This window comes from Protopterus annectens, chromosome 3.part1 (assembly GCF_019279795.1).
Source record: "Protopterus annectens isolate FY-2018-M chromosome 3.part1, PAN1.0, whole genome shotgun sequence".
In the NCBI taxonomy this organism is placed as follows: Eukaryota; Metazoa; Chordata; order Ceratodontiformes; family Protopteridae; genus Protopterus; species Protopterus annectens.
Genome location: NC_056732.1, coordinates 853,735,216 through 853,761,070, shown reverse-complemented (window position 1 = coordinate 853,761,070; position 25,855 = coordinate 853,735,216). Strand labels below are relative to the sequence as shown.

At 42.6% G+C, this 25,855-nt stretch overlaps 1 protein-coding gene across 1 annotated transcript in view; it reads right to left on the bottom strand.

The window, feature by feature from the left end:
- Positions 1 to 25,855, bottom strand: part of FBXO15 (F-box protein 15) — a 1,391,649-nt gene that overhangs the window by 743,382 nt on the left and 622,412 nt on the right. Inside the window, exon 6 of the mRNA XM_044067129.1 lies at positions 14,493 to 14,622. Within this exon, the coding sequence (XP_043923064.1) occupies positions 14,493 to 14,622 (130 nt within the window). The remainder of the gene's footprint in view (positions 1 to 14,492; positions 14,623 to 25,855) is intronic.

The following is a 25,855-nucleotide window of genomic DNA, read 5'->3' as shown; positions in this document are numbered from 1 at the left end:
AGGAATGGAATTGGGAAGGACAGAGGATGTTGGTGTTTAGTCTGGCCAGATATGAGAAATCACTGAATTTTTCTCTTGTACAATCTTATTAAAGGAATCACGAGGATGGATGAAACCATGTAATTGAGAATTCTGATGAATTCTCTTGCTGTGGAACTGCACTGGTGAGCTAGTGTTAGAAAACGCTGATGGTAGAAGGAAACTTCCTCTGGAGGGAAGTAAATTACCATTCAAGGAGGTGTCTAACCTGTAAGATGGAATGAGGGAAGACTTTTCCAGTGAAACCTAGACTGTGGAATGGCTTTTTGGAGAAGTGAAGGGATGGTCAGAGTTTTATGGGTGGTAGTAGCCAGAATGAGGCAATCATCCAGACAGGGGTAGAAGTAAATTCCTAGAAGTCTGCAAAAGGCAACAACTGATGCCAAACATATTATCAATACCCGTGGAGTGACAGAGATACCAAGGGCAAGGATATAAATTGAAAATGCAACCCCAAAGCAAAGTATCTTAGATACAGTCTGGGGAATGTGTGATCAGAGATGTGAAGATGGGCATCCTTGAGATCTAGAATGGAATCCCAAAGCAGAGTCTGAGATAAAATCTATGACCCTTGTGAATAGGAATGTGAAGACAGGCATCCTTGAGATCCAGAATGGTCAAGTACGCCTTGGAAATAAGAAGAGAATAAAAAAAAAACAGTCTGCACGATTAACATGCTGAACTCTGAAACTAGGAGAAAGGTATTTAGAATTGAAAAGTCTAAAATTGGTCTCAAAGTGCCTTCCTTCTTGGGTAGTACAAAGATCTCTGAAAACATGTCTTTTCTCAGTGGGAAGGGGAAATGGATTCTATTACTCCTTGATACAACATAAGTGACAGGATACAGGAAACAGATGAGCTTGGACCTTTTGGGACACAGGAATCCCTGAGTGAAGTGGAACAGATTCTCTCTGAAGTCTGTAGCCGTGCTGAATTATTTTTGGTACTCAAGCACATGATGTTATCTCTTTCTGGAGATGTAAAGAAGATGGGAAAGACTGCCTCCAAGCATGACAGGATGTCCAAGGTAAGGGGGGATACAGTCCAAAGGGGTAGTCAAACATTTTCCTTATGGAGGAAGAATCTTTAGGGTCCATTCCCTTTCATGTTTGAGTCTCCCTGATGTTTTTTTTTTTTTTTGAATTGCTGCTTTGAGGATTTCTGTTGAGAAAGCCTGTAGGGTTTATTAAAGAAAGACCCCGGACTGGAAGGATAATGTCTTTAGTACCTAAAGACAGTGGATCAAAGAGATGTTTGACCTACTACATACATTTTTTTCTTTATCCTTTTTCTTAAATGCCTCAGCTGTGAAATTTCCAAAAAATTCTGCAGAGGGGCATTTAAAATCTGATCGTTCGCATCCTCCGGAAAATTCTGCAGTCTGACCCTGGCATTTTTGCACATCATTGTCCTTACAGCTGCAGCTCTGGATACAAGCATCCACTGCATCACAAATGCATATTATTGAATGCTTGGTAACTTGGGAAACAGTACTGACCATATTTAACAAAGTCGTTTTTGTGTCCGACGTAGGGGAGCTAGCAACAGATTGTTGCACATCAGCAAAATAAAAAGTAAAGATTTTGCAACCTGTGGCAGTTAATTACTTTAAAACCTAATGTGGAAGAGGCATAAACATTCTTCACATACCTGTCAAAGGTCCTGCTATTTTCTCAATAGAATATGGTTAGATGAAGAAAAGGATTTTGAACTACTGTCCCTCTCTAGAAAAATAAGTCAGATCAGCAATAGGTTTCTGATAAGAAACTTAGGAGAGTCTGGAAATCTACGAATTCAGTTTGGCTTTCTTGTTGCAGGGGGATGGGAATCAGAAGAAGAAACAGTATTAAAAGTGTTCTCCAAAGCTCCCAGAACTGGAGGGATATCAATGGCCTTGAGAAATCCATACTGAATAACTTGTAATATCTTTTTTTGAGATTGAGAAACTTTCCTTCCCTCTCACATAAGGAAGACTTTGATAATAGAAAAGGCGTCAAAGAAAGATTTTATTTATTTAAAGAATCCGGGGACAGGGCACCCTCAGATTTAGATTCATACTAAACATGTGAAAAAAGCTGTGAAGCACAGACATGCCCTTCATCTTTACATTCAGATATTATATTCTCCTCTTCAAAGGAAGATGATCTCTTCCTGTGTCTGACAGGCAGTGGAAATGAAGACTGGAAAGACTACTGCCTTAAAAAGCCCTTGGGTGAAATTGTACCAATCTTCTTAGGACCCCCTCTGACTGGAGGGGGGGGGGCACACATTCTAATCTTCTGAGTCTTTTTCTTAGGGGGTCTCTCCTGATGGTTTTAGTTGAAAAATCAGATGTCCAAATGTCCGTCACTGACCAGGTGATTTCCTTCATTACCAGGACTAGGTGGACTCTTCCATCAGTAAGAATAAAGTGGGGTTCTCCCTTCTTAGATAAAGATGCCTGAAGTTTGGTATGACTGGATGTGCACTGTTCCTGGGCCTTATTGGCTTCCTGTGGAGGCTTGCCAAAGGGACCAGGTATATAAACTGATGGTCTAAGAGCTGAAAAACTAACAAAATGTCCCAGACTGATAAAGAGGTGGACAACAGTCTCTTCAGAAACTTCTTTTAAGTTTCTCCTTTTCTTTATTTGAGGGAATAGAGTAAGAAGTCATTGCTGCGCATGCCAAAACCTTAAAATGCTAATTTCTAAGAAAAAGACTCAGAGAATTCAGCCTAATTCTAATCCTTTTAGATGAGAAGGATAAGCAAGTATCATAAAACCTGATGCAATTTTCTCCTAAACAGAAAACACAGGCTGTATGGGTGCCATTATTTGGCTTTCCTGACAGACATATGCTGAAAGATGAAATAAGTTAAGAAAGGTACCAAACAAAATATTTGTCTGCTCCAAAACTGTACATGAAAGCTAATCACCGATACTGAAGAATTTTCTCATCTTTACAGGCTTCTTCCATCAGCATACCCGCGTGCTTGAGTGGACATATGGTGTAGGAGGAAGGAGCCCAAAGCCTTTGTAGACTTGCCGGACATCCAGCTTCATTGCAGGATACATACCATAGAGCTATAGGCTACTGCACCAGTGATCTAATGATCAACTTTGGAGGAGTTATTTTATTTTTGCAATAGGGAAGTTTCCATAAAGCTCATCTTAATTACCATTTTAGGTAGTTAAGCAGCAGCAGCATGCTACCTCTTCCACAATGTCCTGATGAGGAAGCAAGCACATCAGGTCAGAGGAGCTACATCAACCTGTGATGTGGAGGAGTGAGGTAGGGAAATAGCTAAAGAACGAGCAGCCAGCTTGAGCCTTTTGGTCAAGTCTCTTAATTGTTTAATTTTATGAGATGACTTTCTGTATTTTGTTCTCTCTTTTTAAAGTCTATTTTCTCAAAATTTATAAGCATTGATATACAAGTTATACTATAAAAAGCTAGCAAATTCTCAATTCCCCATGTTATTTTTTTTAAATTAAATCTTGCAGAACAGTTTTCAAACGGGGAAGCCCAGGCCTGTTTCACAGGAAGCCCTAGTAATTCTAACAATATTACTGTCTTATAAAAAATAACTAATCAGTATTAATTTTACATGGACTAAGGCGAAGTACAGAAGTAAAAATCAGCAGAAATGCATATGATTGCAAATAAATAGAGTAGTAGTATACAAAGCTACATTGTGATTAATTCAAATGTGTCTGTTGGGAGTGGGAACAATGTTTCTGAAGAATGTGGCACATGCATTTTGATATGAGGAGGCACAAAGTATTTTCCGATACCTAGGACAGGCTCTAAGGCTTTTAAAGGGAGACTCACTATAAAGTGGCATAGAACCTACAATTCAGCACAATATTGCCAGCTAGCAGAATCATGATTCTCTCCTTAAAAATAAATACCATAACTAAAATAAAAAAAATAAAATGAATGAATAAGTATTCTGGTAGCAGCTGATCCCCAAAACAACGCTCACTGGTAACTTTTTCTTTAGTATGACACTAATAAAGCAAGAAATACACAATGCCATTCTTTAAGATACAAGAAAATAACACTGACTCTTCACTGCCAAGACCGAGTCCTGGCAGCAAATGAAGTGCAATGAATTCAGGTAACGCAAAAAGAACCAAAAACTGTGTGCACTGTTCTGCTCTTGTTTCACATTTAGGCTTCCTCTAATAGCTGCAGTTCAAGACTATGGTAATGCTCTGCTAAGGATGTCTAAACACTGAAAATGTCTGCATCTTACTCCTGAAGCATGGCCTCATGCTAAAGATCTCATATGAAATTCCTGATATTTCACAGATGAAAGACAGAAGAGAACTGAGGAGTGGGGAAACTGCCCTTGTCCAATTGCTTATTTAGTTATCTATTTGACTGATTTGCATGTTAACCTGTTAAGGTGAGCTGATCCTGGAACATAATTATCACAACAGTGGCATTTTTTGTATGTATGTGTGCAAAACATATATTTATGTTTGTTAACTAGCTTTTTGGGCTAGTACATTTTCAGCTACAACCTGAATTATATGGCAAATACAAATGATGTACAAGACCTACAAAAAAAACAAAAAAAAACAAGCACAACAAAAGCTGGTATACATAAAAATAAAGAACTAGATGTTTGACACGGAGACATAAATCCCAAGTATTCTGAAATGTAGGTCAGAAACTCAATATTATATCATATATTACACTACATTATATTATACATATAGAGCGAAAGCAATAGATCTGTGTGTGTTTGATGCAATATAAAAAGCAAGAGTGAGTGAATGTATATATGTTTATGGGATCCGGACACATGCTCGACTAGCACATCTGAATCACAAAACATCGAACACACATACACGAAAGCGCTTAACATTGACAAGCGCTTCCATGTATGTGTGCCTGTTTCGTAGATCGGACGACAGTGTGGTTAAGGGAAAATTCCCTTTTCCCCACTGTAGTGCAATCTCGGAGTGAGAATAAAGTAGGGGGGGGTGAAGCTCCCCTGCAGAAACAGATTTTTTTTTTTTTTTTTTTTAACTACACATACACGGATGCGCTTTTCGATGTTAAGCACTTTCATGTATGTGTGTTCAATGTTTTGTGATTCAGACATATGATATTCGAGCACGTGTCCTAGACCCGCTTTTTATATATATATTTGCCTCTGCCCCTCTCTCTCTCTGCCTCTGCCCCTCCCTCTCTCTCTCTGCCTCTGACCCTCCCTCTCTCTCTCTGCCTCTGACCCTCCCTCTCTCTCTCTCTCTGCCTCTGACCCTCCCTCTCTCTGCCTCTGCCCTCCCTCTCTCTCTCTGCCTCTGCCCCTGCCTCTCTCTCTATCTGCCTCTGCCCCTCTCTCTCTCTGCCTCTGCCCCTGCCTCTCTCTCTCTCTCTGCCTCTGGCTCTCTCTCTCTCTGCCTCTGGCTCTCTCTCTCTCTCTCTCTCTGCCTCTGGCTCCCTCTCTCTCTCTCTGCCTCTGGCTCCCTCTCTCTCTCTCTGCCTCTGGCTCCCTCTCTCTCTCTCTGCCTCTGGCTCCCTCTCTCTCTCTCTGCCTCTCCCTCTCTCTCTCTGCCTCTGTCCTGCCTACACGCTCTCTCTCTGCCTCTGCCTCCCTCTCTCTCTCTCTGCCTCTGCCCCTCTCTCTCTCTCTGCCTCTGCCCCTCTCTCTCTCTCTGCCTCTGCCCTCTCTCTCTCTGCCTCTGCCCCTCTCTCTCTCTCTGCCTCTCGCCCTCTCTCTCTCTCTGCCTCTCGCCCTCTCTCTCTCTCTGCCTCTCGCCCTCTCTCTCTCTCTGCCTCTGGCTCTCTCTCTCTCTCTGCCTCTGGCTCTCTCTCTCTCTCTGCCTCTGGCTCTCTCTCTCTCTCTGCCTCTGGCTCTCTCTCTCTCTCTGCCTCTGGCTCTCTCTCTCTCTGCCTCTGGCTCTCTCTCTCTCTGCCTCTGGCTCTCTCTCTCTCTGCCTCTGGCTCTCTCTCTCTCTGCCTCTGCCTCTCTCTCTCTCTCTGCCTCTGCCTCTCTCTCTCTGCCTCTGCCTCTCTCTCTCTCTGCCTCTGCCTCTCTCTCTCTCTGCCTCTGCCTCTCTCTCTCTGCCTCTGCCTCTCTGCCTCTCTCCTCTCTCTCTCTGCCTCTCTCTCTCTCTGCCTCTGCTCTCTCTCTCTCTCTGCCTCTGCCTCTCTCTCTCTCTCCGCCTCTCTCTCTCTCTGCCTCTGCCTCTCTCTCTCTCTCTGCCTCTCTCTCTCTCTGCCTCTCTCTCTCTCTCTGCCTCTCTCTCTCTCTCTCTCTCTGCCTCTCTCTCTCTCTCTCCGCCTCTCTCTCTCTCCACCTCTATCTCTCTCCACCTCTATCTCTCTCCACCTCTATCTCTCTCCACCTCTATCTCTCTCTACCTCTATCTCTCTCTACCTCTATCTCTCTCTACCTCTATCTCTCTCTACCTCTATCTCTCTCTACCTCTATCTCTATCTCTACACACACACACATATATACATACAAAATTCCTAAAGGCAATAGTATGAAATGTGAAATGCATTGTAGTAGAATATCTAATTGGTTGCTGGAAACATGTAACAGTTCATATTGTGGGACTGTTAGTGTTTGTCAAAGATCACTCAAGATGGACATGCAGCCATTTGGGCATGTCACCCTCCCCAGTGCTCTGTGACCATTGAGTTACTATATACAAGTAAAAGGGTGCAGGAGAAAACACCTACCTATTGTTTGCTGTTTCAAGTACAGGAAGAGTCTGTATATTTGAGGAATTTATTGGTCAATCCATTGTTGCCTACTCAGACTATTGTTTCTTTTCCCTTGTACAGTGCAGTTATGGAGCTGGTATACAAAAATCAGGGATCTCCTCAAGAATACCATCAAAATACTTACAAAAAACTGAACACTATCAGAGCCACTAAAGGCCATGAACTTAGGCTGGCCTCTGAAACCAAAACAAATTATAAATCCTTCTTTAGCTATGTTGAAAACTAAAACAACCTACATTGCTCAGAACTTAACAGGGGATCCTATATGGACCCTACTGACACTGCCAATATACTTGCAAGCACATTTAGAACCAGCTTCACCCCTGTGATTTTCTATTCAAAGCCCTGAAATATCATTTACAGAAAGTGTTAACCAAGACCAAAACTATTTCCTCCATGGCACCTGATAATATATATGGTTGTTTAAACATGTCCTTAGACACACCAAACTGCTCAGAATTTAGCTACTGGTTTTGTTGTTGATGTGTGGAGCACAGTAGAGAAGATGCCCCTCCATAAGGGGTGGGCTTATAAACTGTTTGAGGTAATTACAGACTTACCAGCCTTACAAACTTCATCTGCAAAGCAATAAAATGTAGCATAACTGACCTAAAAGTACAGTTTTGTACCTACCATAAATGTAGATGTTCGAGGATCCACATTGCTGCAGTCCTAACTATTGGGTAGTCCGCTGTCCAGTCGGCCCGAATACCAAAGTATATGGCTGACGTCGGTCAGGGCGCATTAGACTGACGTCAGCACGCCAGGGTACTAATGCGCATGCCCTACGTCATATCCTCAGTCTTTTCTTGCCCCAGATGTCAGAAGACCCTGAAAGCTAAGGCCAAAACCAAAATTCCAAACATACCTGCACCAAAAATATGTACAATATATACAAAATTACCAGAATATAACCTCACCTACACAACCACCCCTAAACACAGAGGGAAGGAGGGAGGTAAATTGGACTGCAGCAATGTGGATCCTCGAACATCTACATTTATGGTAGGTACAAAACTGTACTATGTTCTTCATTCCACATTGCTGCAGTCCTAACTATTGGGTAGAATCCCAAAGCAGAGGTAAGGGAGGCTGGCAAATCATAAGGAAGCAGGAACTGACAACATGCCTTGCAAAATAGCTGTGGCAAAACCAGCCCTAGACTTAGAGTAGAGGAAGGTGATAATGCTTAGAGAAAGTATGCACTGAACTCCAAGTAGCTGCCTCCAAAATATCCTTAGTTGCCACCCCCCTAAGAAATGCTGTTGAAGTGGCAGTAGCCCTAGTGGAATGAGGCCGAATCCCAGCTGGAATCTCCTTGCCATGATGGGAATAACAAAATGCAATGCAAAACCCAATCCACCTAGAAATAGTTTGTTTTGACACAGGCTTGCCCTCTGAACTCAAAGCAAAAGAAACAAACAACTGCTGAGACTGCCTAAAATCCTTAGTCCTGCTCAAATAACGAATTGCCTGTGTACATCTAAAGTGTGCAAAATCTTTTCCCCTTTATTTTGGGATCTGCATAAAAAGTAGGCAAATGAATAGTTTGGTTTAAAGCCACACTAGAAACCACCTTAGGCATAAAGGAAGGATTAGTACGTAAAGATACCCTATCCTTATGAAAATCAAAAAGGCTCTACCGCCATAAGGGCCTGCAACTCAGAAACCCTTCTTGCAGAAGTAATGGCCAACAAAAAGCAGTCTTCCATGACAAGTATTTCAATTCAGCAGTAGCCGAGGCTCAAAAGGTTGTAGAGTAAGTTTCTCCAACACAAAATTGAGATCCCAAGCAGGAGTAGGAGCTCACGTGGGGTCTTATATTCTTTGCCCTCTAAGAAATTGCTTGAACAAAGGATGCGAAAACAATGGTGGGTCACAATCATAGTGAGCTGAAATTGCTGCAGCATGAATCTTAATGGAAGAGAAAGACAAACCTTTGTCCAATAACTCAGTAAGATATTGAAGAGCCACACTCAAATTAGGCTCAGAAATCTCCAAATTGTTTGCTGCACTCCAAAATAAAAATCTCTTCCATTTTCCGTCATGACACTTTCCTTGTACTAGGTCTTCTGGCTTCCATAATCACATTTAAAACTTGTTGAGGAAGTTGAGACCTGCTGTCTTTCAAAACAGAATATGCCAGGCTGTTAGATGAAGAGATTGAAGCTTGACATTGAGCAGGTGACCGTCCTCTGAGACAACAGGTGTGGAATCAAGGGTAAAGGCCATGGAGGCTTCCTTACCAGACTCCTCAGTAATGGGTACCAGTGCTGCCATGGCCAATCTGGAGCTATTAAAATCATCCTTGGCTTGTCTTGTCTGACCTTTAGTAGCACCTTTGGGAGAAGAGGCAGAGGTGGAAAAGCATACACATGAAGATTTTTCCAACTGAAAGAAAGAGCATCCACTTTCCAAGCTGTGTGATGAAACCTCTTTGTGCAAAACTTTGGCAGCTGGTGGTTTAGTGGAGAAGCGAACAGATCTATGTCTGGAGTTCCCCATGACACTGTCAATTTTTGAAATACATGAAGATCCAGCTTCCACTCGTGGGGATCCATGATTTGTCTGCTTAACACATCTGCTAAGGAGTTCTGTGCTCCCGGCAGAAACCTTGCCTGAAGAGTTAGTTGCAAGCTGAGCGCAGTCTCCCATAAAATCATTGCTTGCCTGCACAATGGGTAAGAATGTGTTCCCCTTGTTTGTTGATGTACCACATGACAGTTGTGTTGTCTGTTAGAATCAACACCTGCCCTGGAAGAAGTAACTCCTTGAAAGCCATTAATGCAAACTGGACTGCTAACATCTCTTTCATGTTGATATGTAGATGCTGTAGTCTGGCAGGCCACTTGTCTTGTATCCACTTTCCATTTAGATGAGCTCCCCAAGCAATGTCTGAGGCATCTGTCGTTAGAATCTGACTCGCCTCTGGCCGGGTCACAGAGAGTCCCTTGTTTAGGTGACATTCCTGAGCCCACCACAAAATTCCTTTTGAATGCAAGGTATTATTTGAATGACAGTGTCCAAATCCTGGCAGTGCTGTGTCCATACATTTTTGAGATACCATTGCAGCTTCCTCATATGCAGTTTGGCATTGGGAAGCACCAGAATACAAGATGCCATGAACCCTAAGGCTTGAAGGACTGTCCTTGCAGTCAGCCCGGACTGAAGAGATAGTTGATGGAAGTAACTGGAAAGATTCTTTTGTTTGTCCGGGGTTAAAAAGGCCATCTGGGCTGCTGTATTCAGTCTCACACCCAGAAAGCACATGTCTTGAGAGGGTACTAGACTGGACTTTATTTCGTTCACAGAATACCCTAGGCATCTTAGCACTGCTATGACATAATCCAAATGCTGTAGAAGGTCTTCCTTTTCTTGAGCTAGAATCAGGCAGTCGTCCAAGTAAGGATAGATTTGAATTCCTTTTAGCCTGAAGTAAGCTATCACTGGAGCCAGAACCTTTGTGAATACTCTGGGCAGTGGATAAGCCAAAGGGCAATGCAGAGAACTGATAATGAGAATTTCCAGCTCGAAACGCAGATACTTCCTGCAACTTAGTCTTATAGGCACATGAAGGTAAGCTTCCTTGAGATCTAAAGTTACCATCCAGTGATCCTTGCCCAGCAGAGGTAAAAGCTGTTGTAACGTCAACATTTTGAACTTGGGAATGTCCAGATAAGTGTTGAGGATAGATAAATCCAAAATTGGCCTCCACGTGTTCCCCTTCTTCGGTACTAGGAACAGGCGAGAATAAAATCCTAGGCCCCTTTCTGGCACAGGAACTGGCTGAATGGCCCCTATGTGGAGCAACAGAGAAATTTGCTTGTGAGCCTCTTGTCTTTGTAGAGGAGGAATGTCTGGCATGCCTTTGAAAGAAGGCATGGTATGGAAATAAAACCTGTAACCGTGGTGAATGATATCCAGAACCCATCTGTCTTGGGTAATTAAATCCCAATTTTCTTTGAAAAGAGACAGCCTTCCTCCCAAAGGTGCTGCCAGGCGAGAATGTACTGGCAGCTGAAAAGGCAGGTCATTGGGTCTGCTTACGAAAGGACTGACCCCTGCCCTCACCAGAAGTCTGAGCAGGGGAACTCCCTGTCCTAGGCCTAAAAGAACCTTGAGCTCTGCCCCTACCACGTCTAGACCTACCCCTAGACTGGGAATCATAAGCAGGATAAGTCCATCCCTTAGTAGGCCAATTTCTACTAAACTTCGGAGGCTGCACCTGCAAAAAATCCTTAACAGTTTGCATAGACTTAGCCTTGTCCTCCATTTTCTTTAAGACTGCTTCCACAGGCGAACCAAACAACACATCAGACTGCAAAGGAGCATCCAAAATCCTTGCTTTAACATGCTCAGCTAAATTCTGATCTCTCAACCAGGCATGCCTACGAAGAACAGAACCAGTGGCAGCCACCCTCGAGGAGGCCTGCACAGCATCAAAACCACATTGCAAGGAATGTTTACCCACCTGTTCAGACACGAACTAAATCCTGCAACTCTTTACACTCAATACCTTCTGCCAGAGCATCCACCTTAGATTTCAATTGTGAAAGGAGATAATTCTGATATTTTAACATGTGAAATTGACAATTCAACGCCCTCATGGCTAAAGTGGAAGAAGTATAAACTTTCTTTCCCCATCTATCCAAAGCCCTTGCCTCTTTATCAGGAGGAACAGGATTTTTAACAACAGAGGCCTTCACACCTTTAGGCCCCTGAGAGACAGTTTCCGGGTCTGCCCTAGGACTCTTAAAAAGATACTTATGAGCTTCAGGCACCCTATAGTACCTATCCGGTTTAACTGGGGCAGGAGGCAAAGAATCAGGATTGAGGGAAGCCTCTGCAAAAACATCTTCCACCACATTCAGAACAGGAGGTATAGCTAAAGGCCTATGCTGGGGTAAAACAAGAATTTCCTAAGCCTCTTCCTGGAATCAGAGAAATCTTGACCTTCCCATTTAAAATGCTCCCTCATGGAATGCAGAGTCTCTGAAAATGAAAAATCCTCAGGAGGAGAAGCTGAAGGAGTAGAATCATCCACATCAGAATCAGAATAAGGAGGATACTCCTGCAAGTCTTCAGCCGAAGACTCAGAAGCCTCGAACATTGCTCAAAACTCTCAAACTCAGGTTCCACCCTAGGCCTCTTATCAGGAGGGGCATAGAACCTCTAATCATAGTAATCAAATCCTCTGCCATTTTAAGCATATGTTTCTTAGGCAAAGACCCTGAAGCACTAGGAGAAACCCCACTGAAGATAAACTTGGCCTGCCTCTCAAAGAAGCCTTGGAAACAGAAGGGAGGCTCTAACCACCTTAGGAAGAGAGGGAAGAACAGCCACCTGAGAAGCCCCTCAGCCTGGCCTACTTCCTGCGAGGATACATCCTGTAACAGTAAAGTCTCTCCCTGAGACTCCAAAGAAACACCTGGCAAAACCTCCGGCTCCACTGGGCCTTCTAAAGATCCGACGTCTGGGACTGTGGTTCTTCCACTCTAGGCTTTGCTGCTTTGTCCTTGCGCTTTTGGCCGAAGCGGGCGACGGAGCCTCCGACGGCATTTTATAATTACAACGCTTCCCAAAAACTAACCTGGCACAGTCTAACCTTCTCTTAATAGTGCGTTTGTTAAATCTAGCACAAGAGCGGCATCCAACAACGTCGTGCTCAGGCCCTAAACAAGGTATACACAAAGTATGGTAATCCCTATGAGGTATCTGTTTCCCACAAGAAATACAGTTATTCACTTTTTCTGACATCCGGTTAAATACTGAGGCAAGAAAAAACCAAAATATTCCCCAATGGGGTACTTAGCCAACTTCGATTCGGTCTGAAACTCTGTCTTCAGAAACTTTCAGAACGCCAACCTGCACTCGCAAAATTGCTTCTGCATCGGACCATGCGGCAAAAAAGACTGGGGATATGACGTCGGTCATGCGCATTAGTACCCTGACGTACTGACGTCAGTCTAATGCGCCCTGACCGACGTCAGCCATATACTTTGGTATTCGGGCCGACTGGACAGCGGACTACCCAATAGTTAGGACTGCAGCAATGTGGAATGAAGAACATCTGTGATAGCAAGAATCTTATTAGATTTGACCCCCAACAGTTTGGTTTTGTGAAGGATATAGTCTGCCTACTTAATCTGGTTAACTTCTTCAAAAGGATTAAGGAGACTCTAGATTGTGGCCATGCAGTGTAGGTAGCGTATCTTGACCTGGCTAAGACCTTTGACACCATGCTCCTTGCTGACATCATACAAAAGTGAAACGCTTTAAAACTCAACTCATATCTAGTAAGACAGATATCAAAATGGTTGAAAAACATGACACTATGTGAACATCATTGCTCAAAAAGTAGGAACGTGAACAGTAGTCTCCCTCAGGGCTAGGTGCTGAGGATTCTCCTTTTTGGTATTTACTTCTCCGCTCTCCAAGACCTCTGGCTGACAAAGTTTGAGATGATTGCAAACTGGGAACTGGGCTGTCGTTAAGTCACCATTTGATACCCAAACCTTCCAGCATAAACTTGCCTATGTAAACTCTTGGTGTACTACAAATGGGCTCAAACTAAATGTTGAAAATTGTAGCGTCACTTTTGGAAGACAACTCCTACAAAACAAAACACAGTTAGGAACTTAGGTACTTAAGTTGACAGCTCCCTCTCTTTTGAGAATAATGCAACAATAGTTAAGAAATTATTTTATTTAGCTCAGCTAATTGCCAAGTGAATACTATCAAGATCTAAAGAGGTAGTCATTCCCTTGCACGCAGCATTAATCATGTTAGTTATAGAGTATAATGTCCCCTTTGGCATGTACTGCACTAAACACTTCAAACAATTAGAGAGACCCCAAAGCTTCCTAATCAAAATGGTGATAGACCTAACTCTCTTAGCAAACAGAAACTGGAAGCTCTGTCCCTTTATTCAAAGTCTTACATCAGTTTGAGGGAAGCTCTCTGTCTCGCTTAACAGTGCCATTAGAGACATGATTGTCCTGGACTTCCTGTTTCTTTGCAAGTCCAATGCATTCACCGGTTCTACAACAAGGGGCATAAATCTTCACTGAGAGATAAATAAAGCTTGATGGAGAGAAAAGTTTATAACCAAGTGTCACTCATACGCCTTGAAATACACTTTCCCAGCATGTAAGCAGTGCAACTCGCCACGTTCCTTTAAACATGAACTTTATGACTGGATGGGTATCTAAATTTACACCAAGGCTGACCAGTCCTAGAGAAAGGAAGGGTTGACTGAGGGAAGATATGGGCAAGTGGAAAAAAGTCATGAAATTCAGTGGTCTTGGAATATCTACGAATCTACAGATATGTATATACACACACACACACACACACACACACACACACACACCCTACAACCACACATGTAAATGTGTGATATGGTCAACATATAAAAATGAGTCAACTCCTTTGGAATCTACAGTAGGATAATCCCATCTACTAATGGACAATTAAAGGATTATAATCTGCCAAATAAAGTGTCAGGAAAGAGGGCTTCCCTATCAGTTATAAAAGCATTTATTCCCACATCAGTAGTGTGCAGAAATTAAACAAAAAAAGATACCTATAGCTACGTTATATATTTAATTTAATAAATGCTATGCACAAATGACTGATTAGAAGTCATCTGTAATTTAATATTCTTAAATTGTGCTCACTACCCAGCAAGCACCACCAAGTTAAAAAAAAAAATCATACTACCTTCCAAAGTGCCATCAGAAGTCCAGGAGTCAAACATGAAAGTTGAATAAGCTTGTCACTGGCAATGGGTACACTGACTGCCTTCAGATTTGTCAGGTCATATTCTGTCACAAGTGAGCGCCGACGTGGCCTTCAACAGCACATGTAAGGACCCAAATATAAAATTATATTAATTTCCAAAGTGTTTATCTTTCATACTTGTTAATTTGCACTGAAATTGCATATAGTCAATAACACATTCATTAATTAGGACACACCTGTACTGGAGAGTGAACCCTTCCTGAGAAGTGAATAAATAGGATGCAAGAGAGAACTACTAACTCCAAAACTTTTCAACCCTCTTTGCTGTGCTGAATCAAGAAAATACAGTGGTAAAGTATTTTAGTGTTAAGTAACCGAATACAAGCAAAAGGTAAAACTGGATCTGATGCTGAAAAAAATTGCTAGAGTAGGAAACAAAAAAATTATCAGTGCTATGCATCTTCTTTCACTTATTCTGCAATGACAGTCTCATGTACTCACTGCCAAAGGGTAAAGATGTCTGCTTTAGCAACCAGTGGATTCTGAGTTGGACAACTGAGCCAAATGATGAAGGGTCAACAACAGCTTGTGTGGCTGGAGGACTGCATTCAGATACAAAATATGGCTAACAGGTGCTGCAAAACTGGTCTGGGAAGGGACTTACTCCTGGTAGTCAGCCTTCGTGTATGTCCATGGAAACTAATACAAAGAGCACTTACAGCCAAACCCATCATCTGGCACTTCCAATGCAAGGTCCTAATGCCACTGTTATCAGTTTTAGGTTAAAGAAGCATGGCAGTCACAGTCAAAGGCATAAAAAACATATATTAATACAATTCTAAAGGTCTTGTAGGCTATATACTCAACCCTCAGTGGTGCTCCAACCTGAAATGCCTGATCCTTGCATATTCCTATTATAGAATTTCTCAGTCGTCCACCCCCCCATCCCCCCCTACTACTTTGGTATCTAGAATGTTGCTGATAACAGGCTGCAGTCATTACTAAAGAAGCTCCACTTCTGTGCCAGTGGGCAAATGTCCAAAGCTAATATGAAACTGGCAGTTTTAGTCATCATGAGCTTCTAGTTTCAGGATAATAACCCACTCTGTTTCTCTATAACTGTATTGGTCACATCTGTTACACTAAAAGAACACTAGAGGGGGTTTCCTCACCTTATACATAAAAAAAAGTTTTAACTCTTCTCCTTTGTTGGCAAACTCCACTAAGATTACTGATGCTATCAATTTGCTTAACTTTAGTTTACTCTTTAGATAATTCTATGAGTAGTTCCAACTTGACTATCAATGAGGAAAACAAATTTCTGTGCTATCTAGTTAACTCTCTTCACAAAAGGTATCACCTACTAACTAAAGATCTCAACTGTTCTAATGTGAACTGGTCACTGAATATTTCAAACTGATACAAGCAGTACTGTCTTCTTGAAGCAATAATCATTTTTCCTATACTCAGCATGCTAATTTGTCAACTAGACATTGCTTTGTCATAAAACAAGCTACTGTCTTTCCCTCAATAAACATCCCTGGTGGAACAAGAAAATAAAAAAAATTACACAAAAGAAAACAGCACTATTGGAACATTTACAGTAAATTCATGACAAAATTCCACTCCAGCAATCATCTAACAGGCTTAGTAATGAAACCCAGACAAATAAAACTATACAAAAAATAATTAACAATCAATACTGATATATTTATATATAAAAACATTTCTTGACAAGAACTGGGAAACCAGACAGAACTCATAAGTCAACTTAAACAAAATGGCTAGCTACTCAGTGATGACTTGGAGAAAGCAAATATCTTAACAGACATTTTTTGGGATGTATTGAAGAAGCAATAACTAGCAAAAGCTGGACCTAAAACAAATAAACCTGCCAAAGATGAACTAAGGATTGCTACACTAAATATAGGTTCACTGACAGGTTGCAGGTTGGAAGTGGATGACATTGCAGTAAGGATGAAACTGGCCATCCTTTGTATCTAGAAAACTAGAAGGGCAGTCTAGCAACCTCAAAGGTTTCTACTGAAGAAGAAAGACTAGAAAGGCTGTGGGAATTATAGAGACAGTCTTCTGAAGACCGTGATCAGTGGCAGCCTTATGGCAATCAGGCCCCAATGTAAAGATAGGGCAGTATTCATAATCTCAACCAGGTCCCACAACAGGGTTATGATGGTGAGGAAGAGAGTGCATTCAGATAGCAACTGTATGACTTACTAGATAAAGTAGGAGAACGAGGTGGTGTTAATAATGGGGGACCTGAATGGTCATATCAGTACAGACAGAATGGGATATTAGGATTGCCTGGGTCCAAATGGGTAAGGCAATAGTAATAAAGAAGATGGGGCCTTCTGTATAAAAAATGGGTTGATACAGGCCAACACACGGTTCTTCAGGAGAGACAGTCAAAAGATCACATACAAGAGTGGTCAACATGCAACTCGGGTAGACATCTTCCTAGTAAGAAACGGGCATCAGGGCAGAATCAGATATTGCAAAGTTATCCCCAGTGAATCAGTCAACACACACCATAAATCACAGGAGGACACAATCAGCTGCAAGCAGTGGTCAGAAAAGGTTCTAAGTTCAATGGAGACCAGACTGAAGCAAAAGCACAAGCATTCAAGGAAATACTCAGAGCTCTAGCATCTCGGAAAGAAGAGGAAGTGGGTGCAGCGAAATAATGGTAGCATCTCAAAAGCCTGTATGACGGCTACTGAACAGACATGCAGCCAGGACAAGTAAGAAAACAAGGTATATAAGGAAAGCAGGTACTGAAATGCATCAGTCCAAGAAAACTTGAGCTTCAGAAAAGATGGACCAGGCTAAGATGCAATACTGTGGACTAGCAAACATGCTAAGAGAGCGGTTGTAATACCAAACAGCAAGGTGTTAGAGACTCTACCATCTTCTGGAAAATGACTCGGCAGATGGCACAGGCTCTATCAGGATACGAGGCAAAATAAAAAAAAAAAAAGTAAAGAAGATAGTCATTAGACACAATTCATAAGGGATGCCAGGAGCAATCTGTTCACCAGTCCAAAGGACATTAAAATCATCATGTGGAATGAGTACTTCAAGTAGCTTCTGACTAAAGAAAACTGCACAGAAGCTATACTGCCCCATGTGCAGCTTACAATGAAAGAAGCACCACCCATTCTAAAAGAAGTAAGAACACCATAAAGGAAAGTGAAGTTAGGAAAGACAGCAAACTCAGATAAAGTCACAACAGATATGATCAAGATGGATGATTTAGGAGAGAAATGGCTTCTGAGGGCACTTATACTGGTATTGAGAAAAAAGGGGATCCCAGATGACTTGCAAAATAAGCATTCCAGAGTAAGTGTACAACAAGAAAGGACATCCACAACTGTGGACAATACAGAGGTATCAAACTCCTGTCACACTGCATGAAAGAGATGGAGGAGGTGATTCATAAATAAATACGCAAGGTAGTAGAAAATAAGATGAGAGATAAGCAGTTTGGATTCAGACCAGTATGCAGCATAACTGACCCAAAGTTTGCAGTAAGAGAGAGATAGTGGAGAAAAAGCTGAATATGAAAAAAGAATCCAACTGAGCATTCTTAGCTTTGGAGAAAGCAAATGACAAGGTCTGAAGAAATCTGATTTGGGCAGTCCTGCAGTGGTTCCAAGTCCTGAAAACATGGATGGAATTAGAGCAGAGTATATACGACTCAATGACACATACAGAGCTCATACTCTCAGGAGTCCCAGTCGGTGTGGGTTTTCCTCAAAGTTCAGCTTTGTGTCCACTGCAGTTTACACTGGTGATGGACTACATTAGCAAACAGGTTAATTAACAAGGCTACTGTAAACAGACAATGTAGCATTAGTAGCAGAGTCTGAACAGGAACTTTAGCAAATGAATATAACGCAAAACTGAAGGCACTTGAGATGAAACTGAATACAGACATGACAGCTGCCATGGCAACAAACAGGGGACATCATAAGAAGCTGAAAATTGAGACAGAAGGGGAAACTAATAGAACAGGTTAACAGCTTCAATTATGAGCAAGGGGTGGTTAAAGAGAAGGGGAGACATTAGAATTTGTAATAATGGCATTGCAATCGAGCTGCAATGTAAAGATAGGACAATACTCATATTAGTCTAGGCCCCATGGCGAGGAAAAGGGTGCATTCAGGTAGGGTCTATATTATAATGTTGACATGTTAAAATGTCGACTCTGACTTGTTCGACATGAAAATGTCGAAAGTACAGTTGTGTACACTTACCATAAATGTAGATGTTAGAGTGTCTTCATTGTTGCAGTCATGACTGTAAGGTTCTCCCCTGCCGATAGGCAGTCCTCGGTCGGCCAGAATCCCAAAGTCTGGGTCCGGCGTCGGCTGTTCAGCCATGCTCCCTGACGTCAGAGCGCCAGGAGTACAAAGCTGACAGCCGACACCATGTTCTCCAGTTTGTCTTGCCCCAGATGTCAGGAGTCACAAAATGAATAAGGTCCCATACGCTTTGCAAATGCACCTCAGAAGAATGGTGAAAAAAGGAGCCACACAAAAGTAAAAATAAGAGGGGACAGGAGGGAGGGAAACCCAGACTGCAACAGTGAAGACACTCAAACATCTACATTTATGGTAGGTGTACACAACTGTACTATGTTCGTGTTTCACTGTTGCAGTCATGACTGTAGGGTAGAATCACAAAGCAGAATGAAAGGGAGGTGGTCATAAAGAAGAAGGGGCGGCTAAAAGGCCCTGCAAGACTGCAGAAGCAAAGCCTCCCCTAGACTTAGAGAGGTAGATTGTAGTGCTTTGAAAAAGTATGCACTGAACTCCAAGTTGCAGCTTCCAAAATGTCTTTGGTAGGAACTCCCCTGAGGAAGGAAACGGAAGTGGCAGCAGCTCTGGTGGAATGAGTCCTTATACTCCCTGGGATTTACTTTCCATGGTGTGAATAGCAAAATCTGATTCCATGAGCAATCCATTCAGAAATGGTCTGTTTTGAAATGGCTTTACCTTGGGAACTTGAAGCATAAGAAACAAACAATTGCTCTGATTTCCTGATGTCCTTGGTTCTGTCCAGGTAAAAACGTAGTTGTCTGTGTACATTCAAGGAATGTAAGATCCTTTCCCCTTTATTTTTAGGAGTGGGGAAAAAAGTTGGCAAGTGAATAGTTTGATTTAAAGCCACTTTGGAAACCACCTTAGGCATGAAAGTAGGATTAGTCCTTAAAGACACCCTGTCTTGATGAAAAATAATATAAGGTTCCACAGCCATGAGAGGTTGCAACTCTGAAACTCTCCTGGCAGAGGTCAGAGCTAACAGGATGGCTGTTTTCCAAAATAAAAACAATGTCAGAAGTGGCAGCAGGCTCAAAAGGAGGTAAGGTGAGCTTTTCCAAAACATAGTTGAGATCCCAAGCAGGAATGGGAGGAGATGTAGGAGGCCTTAAGTTCTTAGCTCCTCTGAGAAACTGTCTCATGAGCTGGTGGGAAAAGACTGGAGGGTCTGTATTATAATGAGCAGAAATAGCAGAGGCATGTATCTTAATGGAAGAGAAAGAGAGACCCTTATGTAAGAGGTCTGTCAGGTAAAGCAAAATCAAAGGAATGTTAGGAAGAAGAGGATCAGAATCCTGAGCCTGCATCCAGAAACAAAATCTTTTCCATTTTCCTGCATAAGATTTTCTAGTGCTAGGACGTCTGGTTTCTAAAATGATATCCATAACCTGCTTGGGTAGGAGAAAATTAATCAAAGACCCTGGATTAACCAGGCCGCCAGGCTGAGAGCTCTGACATGGGAGTGTAGAACCTGACCCTGGTGTTGGGACAGAAGGTTCGGAGTCTGTGGTAAAACCCAAGGGGGCTCCAGACAAAGGTTTTTCAGAGTTGGGTACCAAAACTGTCGAGACCAATTTGGGGCCAGCAAGATTATCATCTTGGGCTTGTCCTGTTTGATCTTTAATAATACCCGTGGAAGAAGAGGAAGAGGTGGAAAGGCATATCTCGAGAGGATTCTCCAACTGAATGATAGTGCATCCACTTTCCAAGCTTGTTCGTGGAAAGTCCTGGTGCAAAAAATCTGTAGTTGATTGAGGTGGGATGCAAAGAGGTCTATGTGAGGACATCCCCAGACTGCTGTTATCATCTTCAATATTTCGGTGTCTAGCATCCACTCATGTGGGTCCGAAAGGTTTCTGCTCAGACTGTCTGCCAGGAAGTTTTGCTTTCCTGGTAGAAACTGAGCTTGAAGGTCCAAATTGCAAGCTAGAGCTGTGTTCCACAGATCCATGGCTAGTCTGCAAAGGAGGTAGGAATGAGATCCCCTTGCTTGTTTATGTACCACATAACTGTGATGTTGTCTGTCCATATCAGTAGTTGTCCTGGTTGTAGAAGATTCCTGAAAGCCAACAGAGCTTTCTGAACGGCTAACATTTCCTTTAAATTGATATGCAGATGCTTTTGATCCTTTGTCCAAAGGCCCTGCAGACAGTTGCCCTGAAAATGGGCTCCCCATGCATAATCTGAGGCATCCGTGGTTAGTATCTGAGTGGCAGGAGGCAGACAGAAGGGTTTTCCTTTGTTTAGAGTACATGCCTTTGACCACCAAAGGAATTTCTTTTGAAGACAAGGCAGGACGGAGATCAGTATGTCTAAACTGTGGCATTGCTGAGACCATACACTTTTTAGGTACCACTGCATTTTCCTCGTATGTAGTCTTGCATATGGTACGAGAAGGATGCAGGAGGCCATGTAACCCAAAGCCTGCAGGAATCTCCTTGCAGATAGCCGAGTTAAAGTTGCCAAGGTTTTGAACGTTGTAGCCAGCTGTAACTGTTTTTCGTATGTCAGAAATGCCATCTGGATGCTGTGTTTAGAGAAGCGCCCAGAAAAATTATCTGGTGTGAGGGTGTCAAATATGACTTTATGTTTACAGTGAATCCCAGAAACTTGAGAAGATTCTGAACAAACTGTAGATGCTGGAGTAAGACATCCTTGCTGTCTGCCTGAATAAGACAGTCGTCCAGATAAGGGTAAATTTGAATTCCCTTGAGTCTGCAATAAGCTACTACTGGAGCCAGGCATTTGGTGAAGACCCTGGGCGCAGTAGACAATCCAAAGGGCAGCGCAGAGAATTGAAAGTGCTTCGATCCGGCCTTGAACCTGAGGTATTTTCTGCGGTCCTGCCTGATGGGAATGTGTAAATAGCAATCCTTTAAATCTAAAGTTACCATCCATGCATTTTTGGTCAGTATTGGATGTAGCTGTGTAGAGTAAGCATCTTGAATTTTGGTATCTCTAGAAAAGTGTTCAAGACTGACAGATCCAGAATGGGTCTCCATGAATTTTGCTTCCAGGGGACTAGAAAAAGCCTTGAGTAAAAACCTTGTCCCATCTCTGAAAGTGGAACTAGTTCTATGGCTTTCATAGCCAAGAGAGCTTCCACCTGGTTTAAGGCCTCTGTCCACTGATGTTTTGGAAGATCTGGCCATCCGCTTGGCCTTGGTAGGGTATGAAAATGGAATTTGTAACCTCTTGAAACCACATCCAGAACCCACTTGCCTTGGGTTATACGAGTCCAATTTTGGTGAAAAAGAGTTTTCCTCCGAGAGGGGCTTCCAGGCAACAAGTTCCTGCAGCCCAACAGAGGGAGTCATTGAGTCTGTTTCCTATGAGCTTGCGACCTGTCCTCTCCTCCCCTAGGGGTGGAAGCAGTCCACTGTCTAGGTCTATAAGAGGCTTGTGTTTGAGGCCTTCCTCGGGAGCGTCTGTATCTACCTCTCTGAGGCCTGTCTGAATTGGGAAAGGACCAATTTTTAGTAGGCCAATTCCTACTAAATCTGGGTGGCTGTACTTGTAAGAAATCTTTAACTGTTTGCATGGATTTTGCCTTGTCCTCCATCTTTTTAATCACCTCTTCAGCTTTAGATCCAAACAAAACATTATGCTGAACAGGAGCATCCAATAATTTAGCTTTTACTTGATCTGGCAAATTTTGTTCCTTTAACCATGCATGCCTTCTAATTACTGTGCCAGAGGCAACAGCCCTACAAGAAGCCTCCAAGGCATCAAATCCACAGTGTAAACCATGCTTCCCAACTTGTTCAGTGGCATGCATTGTCATGTAATTCCTTATCTGCACAGGCGGAAATGGAAGTTAGCTTTTGTTTTAAAACAGACAGGAGAAATTGCTGGTATTTCAGCATATGAAACTGACAGTTTAAAGCCCTAATAGATAAAGTAGCAGAAGTGCACACTTTTTTGCCCCATCTTTCTAAAGATCTGGAATCCTTCTCAGTGGGAATAGGGTTTTTAGCAGAAGCGGCCTTAACTCCCTTAGGACCCTGAGAAATTTTTTCAAGGTCAGCAGTAGTGTTCTTGTATAAAAACTGGTGGGAATCAGGAACCCTGTAATATCTGTCAGGCTTAACAGGAGCTGGAGGAAAAGAGTCAGGGGTTAAGTTAGCCTCCGAAAAAGCATCATCCACAATATCCAAAATAGGAGGAATAGCCAGGGGTCTATGTTGGGGAAGAAGAAGAAAATCCCTTAGTCTTTTCTTAGATTCCGAATACTCCTGTCCTTCCCAGTGGAAATGTTCCCTCATTTCATGCAAAGTATCCCCAAAAGAGAAGTCCTCAGGGGGAGAAGCTGAAGGAATGGATTCCTCAGCATCAGAATCCTCATAAGGAGAGAAAGAATATTCTTGGTCAGAAGAAGAAACTGAAGAAACAGAAGTCTGATCAGAGCAGTCATAGTAAACTTCCTGCCTTGGCCTTTTATCTGGAGGGGGATGTGAACCCCTAATCATAGTAAGTCCTCCGCCATCTTAAGTAACTGTTTCGGTGACTTGGGAGCCGGATCAGAAGAGGCCTGTTTTGCAGTCTTTGATTTGGAAGGAGCCTTTGCCTTTGGCTTTGCCTTTATTAGAAGTTGAGTAGGCCTGAAAACCCCTTCGGAAGCCGGTACCTGCACAGCAGCTCCGGACCCATCTGAAGGAGCATTGTCCGAAGGTCCTGCAACAGAAATATTCAAAGGCCTAGTTGGCTCCTCATGGGAGTCCGTTTCGGCCATCGGTTCTGAAATGGCAAACGACAGGGGCTGCAAACGCGCCTCACTGACAACGACCAAACCTGAAGCTGGCTCTGCATGAACGATATTGTCTGATTTGGACCTCGGAGGCCTGTCTTTGTCCTTGCGTCGTTTGTGAACTCCGGCAGCCGGAACCGTATCAGACGACATTTTGTAATTAAAACGCCTACCAAAGTAATGAAATGCAAAATCGTACCTTCATTTAATTGTACGTTGATTGAATCTAGCACAAAACCGACAACTAGCTACGTCGTGGTCAAGGCCTAAGCAAGGAATACAGTAAGAATGAAAATCCTTATGAGGTATTTGCTTCCCAAATGAAATACAATTATTAACTTTCTGACATCAGATTGGGGCAAGAAAAAAGTTTCCCCAACGGGGTACTTAGCTTTGAGTAGGAGAAGAAAGACTTCGGACTGAAGTTTGTTCAGAAAAAATTGTCAGGAATCAGCCGACCGGCACTTGCGAACTGCTATCACCGCACGGCAAGAAAGACTGGAGAACATGGCGTCGGCTGTCAGCTTTGTACTCCTGGCGCTCTGACATCAGGGAGCATGGCTGAACAGCCGACGCCGGACCCAGACTTTGGGATTCTGGCCGACCGAGGACTGCCTGCCGGCAGGGGAGAACCCTACAGTCATGACTGCAACAGTGAAACACGATGAACATCTACAAGGTTACTGAAAGGCCAAATCACCGATTTCTTTCCAACTGAAATAAATCAGCTGGCCAAACACCAACACCACACAAAACCAAACCTATTTAAATGGGGGGCTTCGTCCCCCCAATGTGGGGGGTTGTGCCCCCCACCACACCCCCCTAAATAAATATTCTAACTCCGAGACCGCACTACAGTCAGGGAAAGGGCAGGTGTAAGAGAATGGCCAACTGATTTCTTTCCGAAGAAATCGATGATTTGGCTGTTGGGTAACCTTGTAGTTCGACATTTTCATGTCGAACAAGTCAGAGTCGACATTATAACATGTCGATATGATATAGACCCTTCAGGTAGCAGTTGCAGGACTTACTTGGTACAACAGGACAATACAAGTAGGACAAAATGAGGTCAAAGCTAGAATCAGAGGCACTGCTTCCAACTGGCATAGACTGTCATGAGTTGCGTGTGACAGAAGAATACTAGGTGCACAAAACAGTGGTGTGACCAGAATATGTCTGTATGGTAGACAAAACTGAGCAGTGAAGGCACAGCTGTTGAGGAAATTAGAGATGAAGTGCCTAAGATGGGTGGTAAGAAGCATACTGTAGGCCACATGAAGAAATGAAGATATCAGAACAGAAGTAAAAGTAGTTCTAACTGCAGAAAAGGTCAAAGAAAACATGATGGCTTGGGCAAATGTGCAGGCAGGGATGTAGGGTGGCTTATTCCTGTACAAAAAACAAGTTTAAAGGAGAACAGTAATATTCAATATTTGCTCTTATGCATTTTCAGTCTTATTTTCCACAGTGTGTCTGCAGTTGGTGTTCTAAGTGACATTTCAATAGGGTGCCAATTCAGGCTTATAAGGCTGCCCATTGTTCTAGGTAGTTCCTTTCTTTTTGCAACCTCCCTGTCATTACTCTAAATATTTGCTTAAAATCAGCTTATGTTTGCAAATTTAGCTTTTTGAAAAGGTTTGTAAAGGTAGGCTTAAACCCCTTGAAAAACTCGAGAACAAAGGGTGAAACATCTAAGAAATTCCTTGAATCAGACTGCCTCTCATCATGCTTTTTACGAACCTCTGCATCAGATGGTCCAAAAACTGACTGTATATGGCAGAATTCAAAATTTCACCTTTAAAATCTTTAGGAAGGTTCTGAATACAAAACTAAGCAAACCTTATCATAACAGTTCCAGTGGCAGCAGCCGTAAAAGTGGCACCAGCCAAATCATAAGCACATTTCAAACAGTAGGTAGTCAATGGAGAGAATTTTTTTCACAAAACAGGAAACAGATGTTATGATATTCCTTGTGTTCTCAAAAGAGGCAAGCATGTACTTTAACATCTGACCTTAACAGTTGAAATTAAAAAAATAAGTACGGCAGAAAAATACAACCCCCCCCAATAGAACAAAAGCTGTTGGGAGGGGCAAGAAGGTTGACTATCTGACAACTTACAGGCTATAACAAATGCATCCTCCAATGCTGAAAGATCAGGAGGAATTGTAAGTTCAGGAAAATCCAGCTGCAATGAATCATAATACTTCAGAAAGACTATTTTGACAATGATGATTCCCCTTGATCAAAAGGAATT